Source organism: Bombina bombina, chromosome 2, assembly GCF_027579735.1.
Source record: "Bombina bombina isolate aBomBom1 chromosome 2, aBomBom1.pri, whole genome shotgun sequence".
Classification (NCBI taxonomy): Eukaryota; Metazoa; Chordata; class Amphibia; order Anura; family Bombinatoridae; genus Bombina; species Bombina bombina.
The window spans coordinates 1,184,446,874-1,184,459,310 of NC_069500.1; the positions used below are offsets into that span (position 1 = coordinate 1,184,446,874).

Here is a 12,437-nt window from a genome sequence, read left to right on the forward strand (position 1 = left end):
GTTTTCTAGACTTTAATAAAAATACATTATACAAAGATACAAGGGCTTTTTAGCTCAAATAGCTACGTCTTAAACAGTTAAGGCTGTGACACACTGCAAGTGATGCGGTGCAAGGCAAACCAGCGGCTTCGTGCCGCATCTTTAGTTTAAATATTTCAACTCTGAGCGATCAGCTACGCGGCTGGGCATTCCGAGATGAAAAGGAAGGACACAGAGCGCACACAGCAGCATCATCATACTGCGCGCCGCTCTGTGTGTCACAGCCTTCATGCATTTGGGGGGGGGGTGCAACAGAGAAAATGGTGTCCGATGGACAGAAAATAAAAGATTATTTTTTTTTTTTTAGAAATTAATGCCTGAACATGAATTTAATTTCTAATTTTTAAAAAAAAAAAAGGTTTATTAATACCAGTCGTCTACCTATTAAATATACAGGGAGTGCAGAATTATTAGGCAAGTTGTATTTTTGAGGATTAATTTTATTATTGAACAACCATGTTCTCAATTAACCCAAAAAACTCATTAATATCAAAGCTGAATAGTTTTGGAAGTAGTTTTTAGTTTGTTTTTAGTTATAGCTATTTTAGGGGGATATCTGTGTGTGCAGGTGACTATTACTGTGCATAATTATTAGGCAACTTAACAAAAACATAATTTATGTAAGAACTTACCTGATAAATTCATTTCTTTCATATTAGCAAGAGTCCATGAGCTAGTGACGTATGGGATATACATTCCTACCAGGAGGGGCAAAGTTTCCCAAACCTCAAAATGCCTATAAATACACCCCTCACCACACCCACAATTCAGTTTAACGAATAGCCAAGAAGTGGGGTGATAAGAAAAAAGTGCGAAAGCATATAAAATAAGGAATTGGAATAATTGTGCTTTATACAAAATCATAACTACCACAAAAAAAGGGCGGGCCTCATGGACTCTTGCTAATATGAAAGAAATGAATTTATCAGGTAAGTTCTTACATAAATTATGTTTTCTTTCATGTAATTAGCAAGAGTCCATGAGCTAGTGACGTATGGGATAATGACTACCCAAGATGTGGATCTTTCCACACAAGAGTCACTAGAGAGGGAGGGATAAAATAAAGACAGCCAATTCCTGCTGAAAATAATCCACACCCAAAATAAAGTTTAACAAAAAACATAAGCAGAAGATTCAGACTGAAACCGCTGCCTGAAGTACTTTTCTACCAAAAACTGCTTCAGAAGAAGAAAATACAACAAAATGGTAGAATTTAGTAAAAGTATGCAAAGAGGACCAAGTTGCTGCTTTGCAAATCTGGTCAACCGAAGCTTCATTCCTAAACGCCCAGGAAGTAGAAACTGACCTAGTAGAATGAGCTGTAATTCTCTGAGGCGGAGTTTTACCCGACTCAACATAGGCAAGATGAATTAAAGATTTCAACCAAGATGCCAAAGAAATGGCAGAAACTTTCTGGCCTTTTCTAGAACCGGAAAAGATAACAAATAGACTAGAAGTCTTACGGAAAGAATTCGTAGCTTCAACATAATATTTCAAAGCTCTAACAACATCCAAAGAATGCAACGATTTCTCCTTAGAATTCTTAGGATTAGGACATAATGAAGGAACCACAATTTCTCTACTAATGTTGCTGGAATTCACAACTTTAGGTAAAAATTCAAAAGAAGTTCGCAACACCGCCTTATCCTGATGAAAAATCAGAAAAGGAGACTCACAAGAAAGAGCAGATAATTCAGAAACTCCTCTGGCAGAAGAGATGGCCAAAAGGAACAAAACTTTCCAAGAAAGTAATTTAATGTCCAATGAATGCATAGGTTCAAACGGAGGAGCTTGAAGAGCCCCCAGAACCAAATTCAAACTCCAAGGAGGAGAAATTGACTTAATGACAGGTTTTATACGAACCAAAGCTTGTACAAAACAATGAATATCAGGAAGAATAGCAATCTTTCTGTGAAAAAGAACAGAAAGAGCATAGATTTGTCCTTTCAAAGAACTTGCGGACAAATCCTTATCTAAACCATCCTGAAGAAACTGTAAAATTCTCGGTATTCTAAAAGAATGCCAAGAAAAATGAGAAAGACACCAAGAAATATAAGTCTTCCAGACTCTATAATATATCTCTCGAGAAACAGATTTACGAGCCTGTAACATAGTATTAATCACAGAGTCAGAGAAACCTCTTTGACCAAGAATCAAGCGTTCAATCTCCATACCTTTAAATTTAAGGATTTCAGATCCTGATGGAAAAAAGGACCTTGCGACAGAAGGTCTGGTCTTAACGGAAGAGTCCACGGTTGGCAAGAAGCCATCCGGACAAGATCCGCATACCAAAACCTGTGAGGCCATGTCGGAGCTACCAGCAGAACAAACGAGCATTCCTTCAGAATCTTGGAGATTACTCTTGGAAGAAGAACTAGAGGCGGAAAGATATAGGCAGGATGATACTTCCAAGGAAGTGATAATGCATCCACTGCCTCCGCCTGAGGATCCCGGGATCTGGACAGATACCTGGGAAGTTTGTTTAGATGGGACGCCATCAGATCTATTTCTGGAAGTTCCCACATTTGAACAATCTGAAAAAATACCTCTGGGTGAAGAGACCATTCGCCCGGATGCAACGTTTGGCGACTGAGATAATCCGCTTCCCAATTGTCTATACCTGGGATATGAACCGCAGAGATTAGACAGGAGCTGGATTCCGCCCAAACCAAAATTCGAGATACTTCTTTCATAGCCAGAGGACTGTGAGTCCCTCCTTGATGATTGATGTATGCCACAGTTGTGACATTGTCTGTCTGAAAACAAATGAACGATTCTCTCTTCAGAAGAGGCCAAAACTGAAGAGCTCTGAAAATTGCACAGAGTTCCAAAATATTGATCGGTAATCTCACCTCCTGAGATTCCCAAACTCCTTGTGCCGTCAGAGATCCCCACACAGCTCCCCAACCTGTGAGACTTGCATCTGTTGAAATTACAGTCCAGGTCGGAAGCACAAAAGAAGCCCCCTGAATTAAACGATGGTGATCTGTCCACCATGTTAGAGAGTGTCGAACAATCGGTTTTAAAGATATTAATTGAGATATCTTCGTGTAATCCTTGCACCATTGCTTCAGCATACAGAGCTGAAGAGGTCGCATGTGAAAACGAGCAAAGGGGATCGCGTCCGATGCAGCAGTCATAAGACCTAGAATTTCCATGCATAAGGCTACCGAAGGGAATGATTGTGACTGAAGGTTTCGACAAGCTGCAATCAATTTTAGACGTCTCTTGTCTGTTAAAGACAGAGTCATGGACACTGAATCCATCTGGAAACCCAGAAAGGTTACCCTTGTCTGAGGAATCAAAGAACTTTTTGGTAAATTGATCCTCCAACCATGATCTTGAAGAAACAACACAAGTCGATTCGTATGAGATTCTGCTAAATGTAAAGACTGAGCAAGTACCAAGATATCGTCCAAATAAGGAAATACCACAATACCCTGTTCTCTGATTACAGACAGAAGGGCACCGAGAACCTTTGTAAAAATTCTTGGAGCTGTAGCTAGGCCAAACGGCAGAGCCACAAACTGGTAATGCTTGTCCAGAAAAGAGAATCTCAGGAACTGATAATGATCTGGATGAATCGGAATATGCAGATATGCATCCTGTAAATCTATTGTGGACATATAATTCCCTTGCTGAACAAAAGGCAAGATAGTCCTTACAGTTACCATCTTGAACGTTGGTATCCTTACATAACGATTCAATATTTTTAGATCCAGAACTGGTCTGAAGGAATTCTCCTTCTTTGGTACAATGAAGAGATTTGAATAAAACCCCATCCCCTGTTCCGGAACTGGAACTGGCATAATTACTCCAGTCAACTCTAGATCTGAAACACATTTCAGAAATGCTTGAGCTTTTACTGGATTTACTGGGACACGGGAAAGAAAAAATCTCTTTGCAGGAGGTCTCATCTTGAAACCAATTCTGTACCCTTCTGAAACAATGCTCTGAATCCAAAGATTGTGAACAGAATTGATCCAAATTTCCTTGAAAAAACGTAACCTGCCCCCTACCAGCTGAGCTGGAATGAGGGCCGCACCTTCATGTGGACTTAGAAGCAGGCTTTGCCTTTCTAGCTGGCTTGGATTTATTCCAGACTGGAGATGGTTTCCAAACTGAAACTGCTCCTGAGGATGAAGGATCAGGCTTTTGTTCTTTGTTGAAACGAAAGGAACGAAAACGATTATTAGCCCTGCTTTTACCTTTAGATTTTTTATCCTGTGGTAAAAAAGTTCCTTTCCCACCAGTAACAGTTGAAATAATGGAATCCAACTGAGAACCAAATAATTTGTTACCCTGGAAAGAAATAGAAAGTAAAGTTGATTTAGAAGCCATATCAGCATTCCAAGTTTTAAGCCATAAAGCTCGTCTAGCTAAAATAGCTAGAGACATAAACCTGACATCAACTCTGATAATATCAAAAATGGCATCACAGATAAAATTATTAGCATGCTGAAGAAGAATAATAATATCATGAGAATCACGATGTGTTACTTGTTGCGCTAAAGTTTCCAACCAAAAAGTTGAAGCTGCAGCAACATCAGCCAAAGATATAGCAGGTCTAAGAAGATTACCTGAACACAGATAAGCTTTTCTTAGAAAGGATTCAATTTTCCTATCTAGAGGATCCTTAAACGAAGTACCATCTGACGTAGGAATAGTAGTACGTTTAGCAAGGGTAGAAATAGCCCCATCAACTTTAGGGATTTTGTCCCAAAATTCTAATCTGTCAGACGGCACAGGATATAAATGCTTAAAACGTTTAGAAGGAGTAAATGAATTACCCAATTTATCCCATTCTTTGGAAATTACTGCAGAAATAGCATTAGGAACAGGAAAAACTTCTGGAATAACCACAGGAGCTTTAAATACCTTATCCAAACGTTTAGAATTAGTATCAAGAGGACCAGAATCCTCTATTTCTAAAGCAATTAGTACTTCTTTAAGTAAAGAACGAATAAATTCCATTTTATATAAATATGAAGATTTATCAGCATCAACCTCTGAGACAGAATCCTCTGAACCAGAGGAGTCATCAGAATCAGAATGATGATGTTCATTTAAAAATTCATCTGTAGGGAGAGAAGTTTTAAAAGATTTTTTACGTTTACTAGAAGGAGAAATAACAGACATAGCCTTCTTTATGGATTCAGAAACAAAATCTCTTATATTATCAGGAACATTCTGCACCTTAGATGTTGAAGGAACTGCAACAGGCAATGGTACTTTACTAAAGGAAATATTATCTGCTTTAACAAGTTTGTCATGACAATCAATACAAACAACAGCTGGAGAAATAGCTACCAAAAGTTTACAGCAGATACACTTAGCTTTGGTAGATTCGGCACTAGACAGCGATTTTCCTGTAGTATCTTCTGACTCAGATGCAACGTGAGACATCTTGCAATATGTAAGAGAAAAAACAACATATATATAAAGCAAAATTGATCAAATTCCTTAAATGACAGTTTCAGGAATGGGAAAAAATGCCAAAGAACAAGCTTCTAGCAACCAGAAGCAATGAAAAATGAGACTTAAATAATGTGGAGACAAAAGCGACGCCCATATTTTTTCGCGCCAAATAAGACGCCCACATTATTTGGCGCCTAAATGCTTTTGGCGCCAAAAATGACGCCACATCCGAAACGCCGACATCTTTGGCGCGAAATAACGTCAAAAAATGACGCAACTTCCGGCGACACGTATGACGCCGGAAACGGAAATAGAATTTTTGCGCCAAAAAAGTCCGCGCCAAGAATGACGCAATAAAATGAAGCATTTTCAGCCCCCGCGAGCCTAACAGCCCACAGGGAAGAGTCAAATTTTTGAAGGTAAGAAAAAATGATTAAATAAAATGCATTATCCCAAATATGAAACTGACTGTCTGAAAATAAGGAAAGTTGAACATTCTGAGTCAAGGCAAATAAATGTTTGAATACATATATTTAGAACTTTATAAACAAAGTGCCCAACCATAGCTTAGAGTGTCACAGAAAATAAGATTTACTTACCCCAGGACACTCATCTACATGTTTGTAGAAAGCCAAACCAGTACTGAAACGAGAATCAGCAGAGGTAATGGTATATATAAGAGTATATCGTCGATCTGAAAAGGGAGGTAAGAGATGAATCTCTACGACCGATAACAGAGAACCTATGAAATAGACCCCGTAGAAGGAGATCACTGCATTCAAATAGGCAATACTCTCCTCACATCCCTCTGACATTCACTGCACGCTGAGAGGAAAACCGGGCTCCAACTTGCTGCGGAGCGCATATCAACGTAGAATCTAGCACAAACTTACTTCACCACCTCCATCAGAGGCAAAGTTTGTAAAACTGAATTGTGGGTGTGGTGAGGGGTGTATTTATAGGCATTTTGAGGTTTGGGAAACTTTGCCCCTCCTGGTAGGAATGTATATCCCATACGTCACTAGCTCATGAACTCTTGCTAATTACATGAAAGAAAAACAAATATATACCCATTTCCATTATTTATTTTTACCAGTGAAACCAATATAACATCTCAACATTCACAAATATACATTTCTGACATTCAAAAACAAAACAAAAACAAATCAGTGACCAATATAGCCACCTTTCTTTGCAAGGACACTCAAAAGCCTGCCATCCATGGATTCTGTCAGTGTTTTGATCTGTTCACCATCAACATTGCGTGCAGCAGCAACCACAGCCTCGCAGACACTGTTCAGAGAGGTGTACTGTTTTCCCTCCTTGTAAATCTCACATTTGATGATGGACCACAGGTTCTCAATGGGGTTCAGATCAGGTGAACAAGGAGGCCATGTCATTAGATTTTCTTCTTTTATACCCTTTCTTGCCAGCCACGCTGTGGAGTACTTGTTTTTCTTGAAGGATGCAGACTTCTTCCTGTACCACTGCTTGAAGAAGGTGTCTTCCAGAAACTGGCAGTAGGACTGGGAGTTGAGCTTGACTCCATCCTCAACCCGAAAAGGCCCCACAAGCTCATCTTTGATGATACCAGCCCAAACCAGTACTCCACCTCCACCTTGCTGGCGTCTGAGTCGGACTGGAGCTCTCTGCCCTTTACCAATCCAGCCACGGGCCCATCCCTCTGGCCCATCAAGACTCACTCTCATTTCATCAGTCCATAAAACCTTAGAAAAATCAGTCTTGAGATATTTCTTGGCCCAGTCTTGACGTTTCAGCTTGTGTGTCTTGTTCAGTGGTGGTCGTCTTTCAGCCTTTCTTACCTTGGCCATGTCTCTGAGTATTGCACACCTTGTGCTTTTGGGCACTCCAGTGATGTTGCAGCTCTGAAATATGGCCAAACTGGTGGCAAGGGGCATCTTGGCAGCTGCACGCTTGACTTTTCTCAGTTCATGGGCAGTTATTTTGCGCCTTGGTTTTTCCACACGCTTCTTGCGACCCTGTTGACTATTTTGAATGAAACGCTTGATTGTTCGATAATCACGCTTCAGAAGCTTTGCAATTTTAAGAGTGCTGCATCCCTCTGCAAGATCTCACTATTTTTGACTTTTCTGAGCCTGTCAAGTCCTTCTTTTGACCCATTTTGCCAAAGGAAAGGAAGTTGCCTAATAATTATGCACACCTGATATAGGGTGTTGATGTCATTAGACCACACCCCTTCTCATTACAGAGATGCACATCACCTAATATGCTTAATTGGTAGTAGGCTTTCGAGCCTATACAGCTTGGAGTAAGACAACATGCATAAAGAGGATGATGTGGTCAAAATACTCATTTGCCTAATAATTCTGCACACAGTGTACACCAACAGCTACACATTTATGCTTTATTGTAATACTTAACAAGTCTCAACCGGGTTACAAAGGGACGCAGTGCCTCCAAGAGCATTCTGAAGCTCAATACAAAGCTTATCTCACTATGGACCTGATCAAAAACTCACCGCCATAGACAGAAAGCACAAAATCTTGAGATTTTTTTTTTTTTAATAGACCTTACATTGTAACATAGGAGTCTCCTTCACATACAGAACCCTGCATAGTCAGAAACATCTCTCAAGGTAAAATGCGTGTTTCTAAAATTCTTTGAATTATCTCGCAGCTCATCTTGCCTGGGCGTAGAGCTTTAGATCACAGTGCCCTATGGGCTTCAGAAACTCTCATGAATGAATGAATGTATCCTTCACACTCAGAACCCAAATTCAGGAGATAAATAGGATTCATGTTAAAATTTGTCGGCTTTCGATAATCAGGCCCTATGAATAAAAGGTGTGATCTCTGAACATGTTCATATAGAAGGGGAAACTACCAGTTGTACTAGTCATGTCTGAGTTTTAACAAATAAAGTATGCAGACATGGATCCTGTCATTCACACAATTCTAATACAAACCTTTGTTTATGATGTACGTTATAGCTTCAGCTCCCAATGTGTCATACAGTGGCACAGACACCATGGAGTATGTATAGCAAGCAAGTTCTGCTATCACCCACTGCAAAAACATTAATATAAACAAATTAAAACAATAAAAATGATGGCATTAAGTGAGATACATATGGCATGCACACAAATACATTTATAATATACTTTCTTATAGGCAGGGTTAACAGACCATTCTTAGAATTATCTACAGAGAGCAGCTAATTCAGGTCAAGGTAAGTTGTATGCTGAAGCCCACATGAGCAACATTTGTAAGGTCATACTCTATTTTACTGCAAAAACCAACCTGGAAAATAAAAAAAACTTCAACAATTTTCTATATGTGCAAACAGATTCTTTAGTTGAGAAGCAGGAGGCTTGATAAATTGTGTATACAATTAAACAAAACAATGAAATTGAATCCACTGATAAGTACAAGTTCTAAAGAAAATTGCACAATTGGCCCTTACAAAGCCAACCAGATTCCAAGGTTATTTAAATACATGTAATTAAATCGGTGAAAGAAACTGGCCATATTCACTCCAGCTTCAGAGGCCACAGCAGCATTAAAGGGACAGTTTACTCAAAAAATGTCTCCCCTTTAATTTGTTCCCAATGATCCACTTTACCTGCTGGAGTGTATTAAATTGTTTACAAGTATTTCCATTACCCTTATATTGGCATTTTAATTAGTTTATTTAGCCTGTGGTATCCCCACCCATCCTGAAAGTTTTTGGCTTCAAGACCAAGCTGTGTTAACACAGCCAGTAGAAGAAGAAATTACATTCCCAGTGGGTTATAGAAGAGATAAGGTAACAAAATGTTAATTTTCCATTGCTCTCACCAAGTATTGGTGATTGGTTTATGGACAGATATAAGATAAGGAAGCAGGTATATGTACACAATGTGATAAAGTAATGAGATCTGAATATACCTACAACCTCAACCCATTTTATTAGGTTGTGGCATCAAGACACAAAATCAGCTAATTCATAAATACAACCTATGAGGAGAGGCTAGCCAAACTGGGTCTGTTTTCTTTAGAAAAAAGGCGCTTAAGAGGTGACATGATTACTTTATATAAATATATTCAAGTCCCATATACAGAGATGGCAGAAGCTCTGTTTATTCCAAGAAAATTGTTTGTGACCAGAGGTCACAATTTAAGGTTGGAGGAAAGGAGATTTAATCTCCTGCAACGGAAACGTTTTTTCACTGTAAGAGCAATAAAAGTGTGGAACTCATTACCAAAGGAGGTAGTGAATGCCAATACCCTAGAGATACATTTAAAAAATATTTGGATACATTTCTGTCTATAAACAAAATTCATGGATATGATTGCTAGTTTTAAATGGGTCACCTTTTAGTGGGATTATTTAAGCTTAACTGGAGCTTTTTGTATATATTTTAGATTTGTATAGGTTGAACTCAATGGACTTCGGTCTTTATTCAACCTCATCTACTATGTTATGTTACAAATAAGCCTTAAAAAAAGCTAATCTTATACATTTGCAGCTGGTAAAAAAAATCAATTGGAAACACATTAAGGGAAAAAAAATTCATAGTATAAAAATATTTAATAATAAAAATGTATGAGAAATTGCTCCTTGGGTTTATGTTTGCATATGAAATAGTTGGTTTTGTTATTTGAAACCACAACCCATAACAATGGACTGAGCTTGTAGGAAAATCAGAGCTCTTTATATTATTGTTTTTATACACACAAATGCTTCCTTATCTGTCTGTATACCAAAGCCCAGTACTTAAGTAACAAAAACATAATTTATGTAAGAACTTACCTGATAAATTCATTTCTTTCATATTAGCAAGAGTCCATGAGCTAGTGACGTATGGGATATACATTCCTACCAGGAGGGGCAAAGTTTCCCAAACCTTAAAATGCCTATAAATACACCCCTCACCACACCCACAATTCAGTTTAACGAATAGCCAAGAAGTGGGGTGATAAAAAAGTGCGAAAGCATATAAAATAAGGAATTGGAATAATTGTGCTTTATACAAAAAAATCATAACCACCACAAAAAGGGCGGGCCTCATGGACTCTTGCTAATATGAAAGAAATGAATTTATCAGGTAAGTTCTTACATAAATTATGTTTTCTTTCATGTAATTAGCAAGAGTCCATGAGCTAGTGACGTATGGGATAATGATTACCCAAGATGTGGATCTTTCCACACAAGAGTCACTAGAGAGGGAGGGATAAAATAAAGACAGCCAATTCCTGCTGAAAATAATCCACACCCAAAATAAAGTTTAATAAAAAACATAAGCAGAAGATTCAGACTGAAACCGCTGCCTGAAGTACTTTTCTACCAAAAATTGCTTCAGAAGAAGAAAATACATCAAAAAGGTAGAATTGAAAAAGTATGCAAAGAGGACCAAGTTGCTGCTTTGCAAATCTGATCAACCGAAGCTTCATTCCTAAACGCCCAGGAAGTAGAAACTGACCTGGTAGAATGAGCTGTAATCCTCTGAGGCGGAGTTTTACCCGACTCAACATAGGCAAGATGAATTAAAGATTTCAACCAAGATGCCAAAGAAATGGCAGAAGCTTTCTGGCCTTTTCTAGAACCGGAAAAGATAACAAATAGACTAGAAGTCTTTCGGAAAGACTTAGTAGCTTCAACATAATATTTCAAAGCTCTAACAACATGCAAAGAATGCAATGCTTTCTCCTTAGAATTCTTAAGATTAGGACATAATGAAGGAACCACAATTTCTCTACTAATGTTGTTGGAATTCACAACTTTAGGTAAAAATTCAAAAGAAGTTCGCAACACCGCCTTATCCTGATGAAAAATCAGAAAAGGAGACTCACAAGAAAAGAGCAGATAATTCAGAAACTCTTCTGGCAGAAGAGATGGCCAAAAGGAACAAAACTTCCCAAGGAAGTAATTTAATGACCAATGAATGCATAGGTTCAAAGGGAGGAGCTTGAAGAGCTCCCAGAACCAAATTCAAACTCCAAGGAGGAGAAATTGACTTAATGACAGGTTTTATACGAACCAAAGCTTGTACAAAACAATGAATATCAGGAAGAATAGCAATCTTTCTGTGAAAAAGAACAGAAAGAGCAGAGATTTGTCCTTTCAAGGAACTTGCAGACAAACCCTTATCTAAACCATCCTGAAGAAACAAAAAAATTCTCGGCATTCTAAAAGAATGCCAAGAAAAATGATGAGAAAGACACCAAAAAATATAAGTCTTCCAGACTCTATAATATATCTCTCTAGATACAGATTTACGAGCCTGTAACATAGTATTAATCACAGAGTCAGAGAAATCTCTTTGACCAAGAATCAAGCGTTCAATCTCCATACCTATAAATTTAAGGATTTCAGATCCTGATGGAAAAAGGACCTTGCGACAGAAAGTCTGGTCTAACGGAAGAGTCCATGGTTGGCAAGAGGCCATCCGGACAAGATCCGCATACCAAACCTGTGAGGCCATGCCGGAGCTACCAGCAGAACAAACGAGCATTCCTTCAGTATCTTGGAAGAAGAACTAGAGGCGGAAAAATATAGGCAGGATGATACTTCCAAGGAAGTGAAAATGCATCCACTGCCTCCGCCTGAGGATCCCGGGATCTGGACAGATATCTGGGAAGTTTCTTGTTTAGATGAGACGCCATCAGATCTATTTCTGGAAGTTCCCACATTTGAACAATCTGAAGAAATACCTCTGGGTGAAGAGACCATTCGCCCGGATGGAACATTTGGCGGCTGAGATAATCCGCTTCCCAATTGTCTACACCTGGGATATAAACCGCAGAGATTAGACAGGAGCTGGATTCCGCCCAAACCAAAAAAATTCGAGATACTTCTTTCATAGCCAGAGGACTGTGAGTCCCTCCTTGATGATTGATGTATGCCACAGTTGTGACATTGTCTGTCTGAAAACAAATGAACGATTCTCTCTACAGAAGAGGCCAAAACTGAAGAGCTCTGAAAATTGCACGGAGTTCCAAAATATTGATCGGTAATCT

At 38.8% G+C, this 12,437-nt stretch overlaps 1 protein-coding gene across 6 annotated transcripts in view; it reads right to left on the reverse strand.

Moving 5' to 3' along the window:
• ACSL1 (acyl-CoA synthetase long chain family member 1) overlaps positions 1-12,437 on the reverse strand; it is a 307,660-nt gene that overhangs the window by 140,136 nt on the left and 155,087 nt on the right. For all 6 annotated transcript variants that reach the window (XR_008400727.1, XM_053703880.1, XM_053703877.1 and 3 more), the window contains one exon: positions 8,405-8,504. Coding sequence is in view for 5 of the 6 variants with exons in the window: in XM_053703880.1 (XP_053559855.1) it covers positions 8,405-8,504 (100 nt within the window). In the remaining variant the exon portion in view is untranslated. The remainder of the gene's footprint in view (positions 1-8,404; positions 8,505-12,437) is intronic.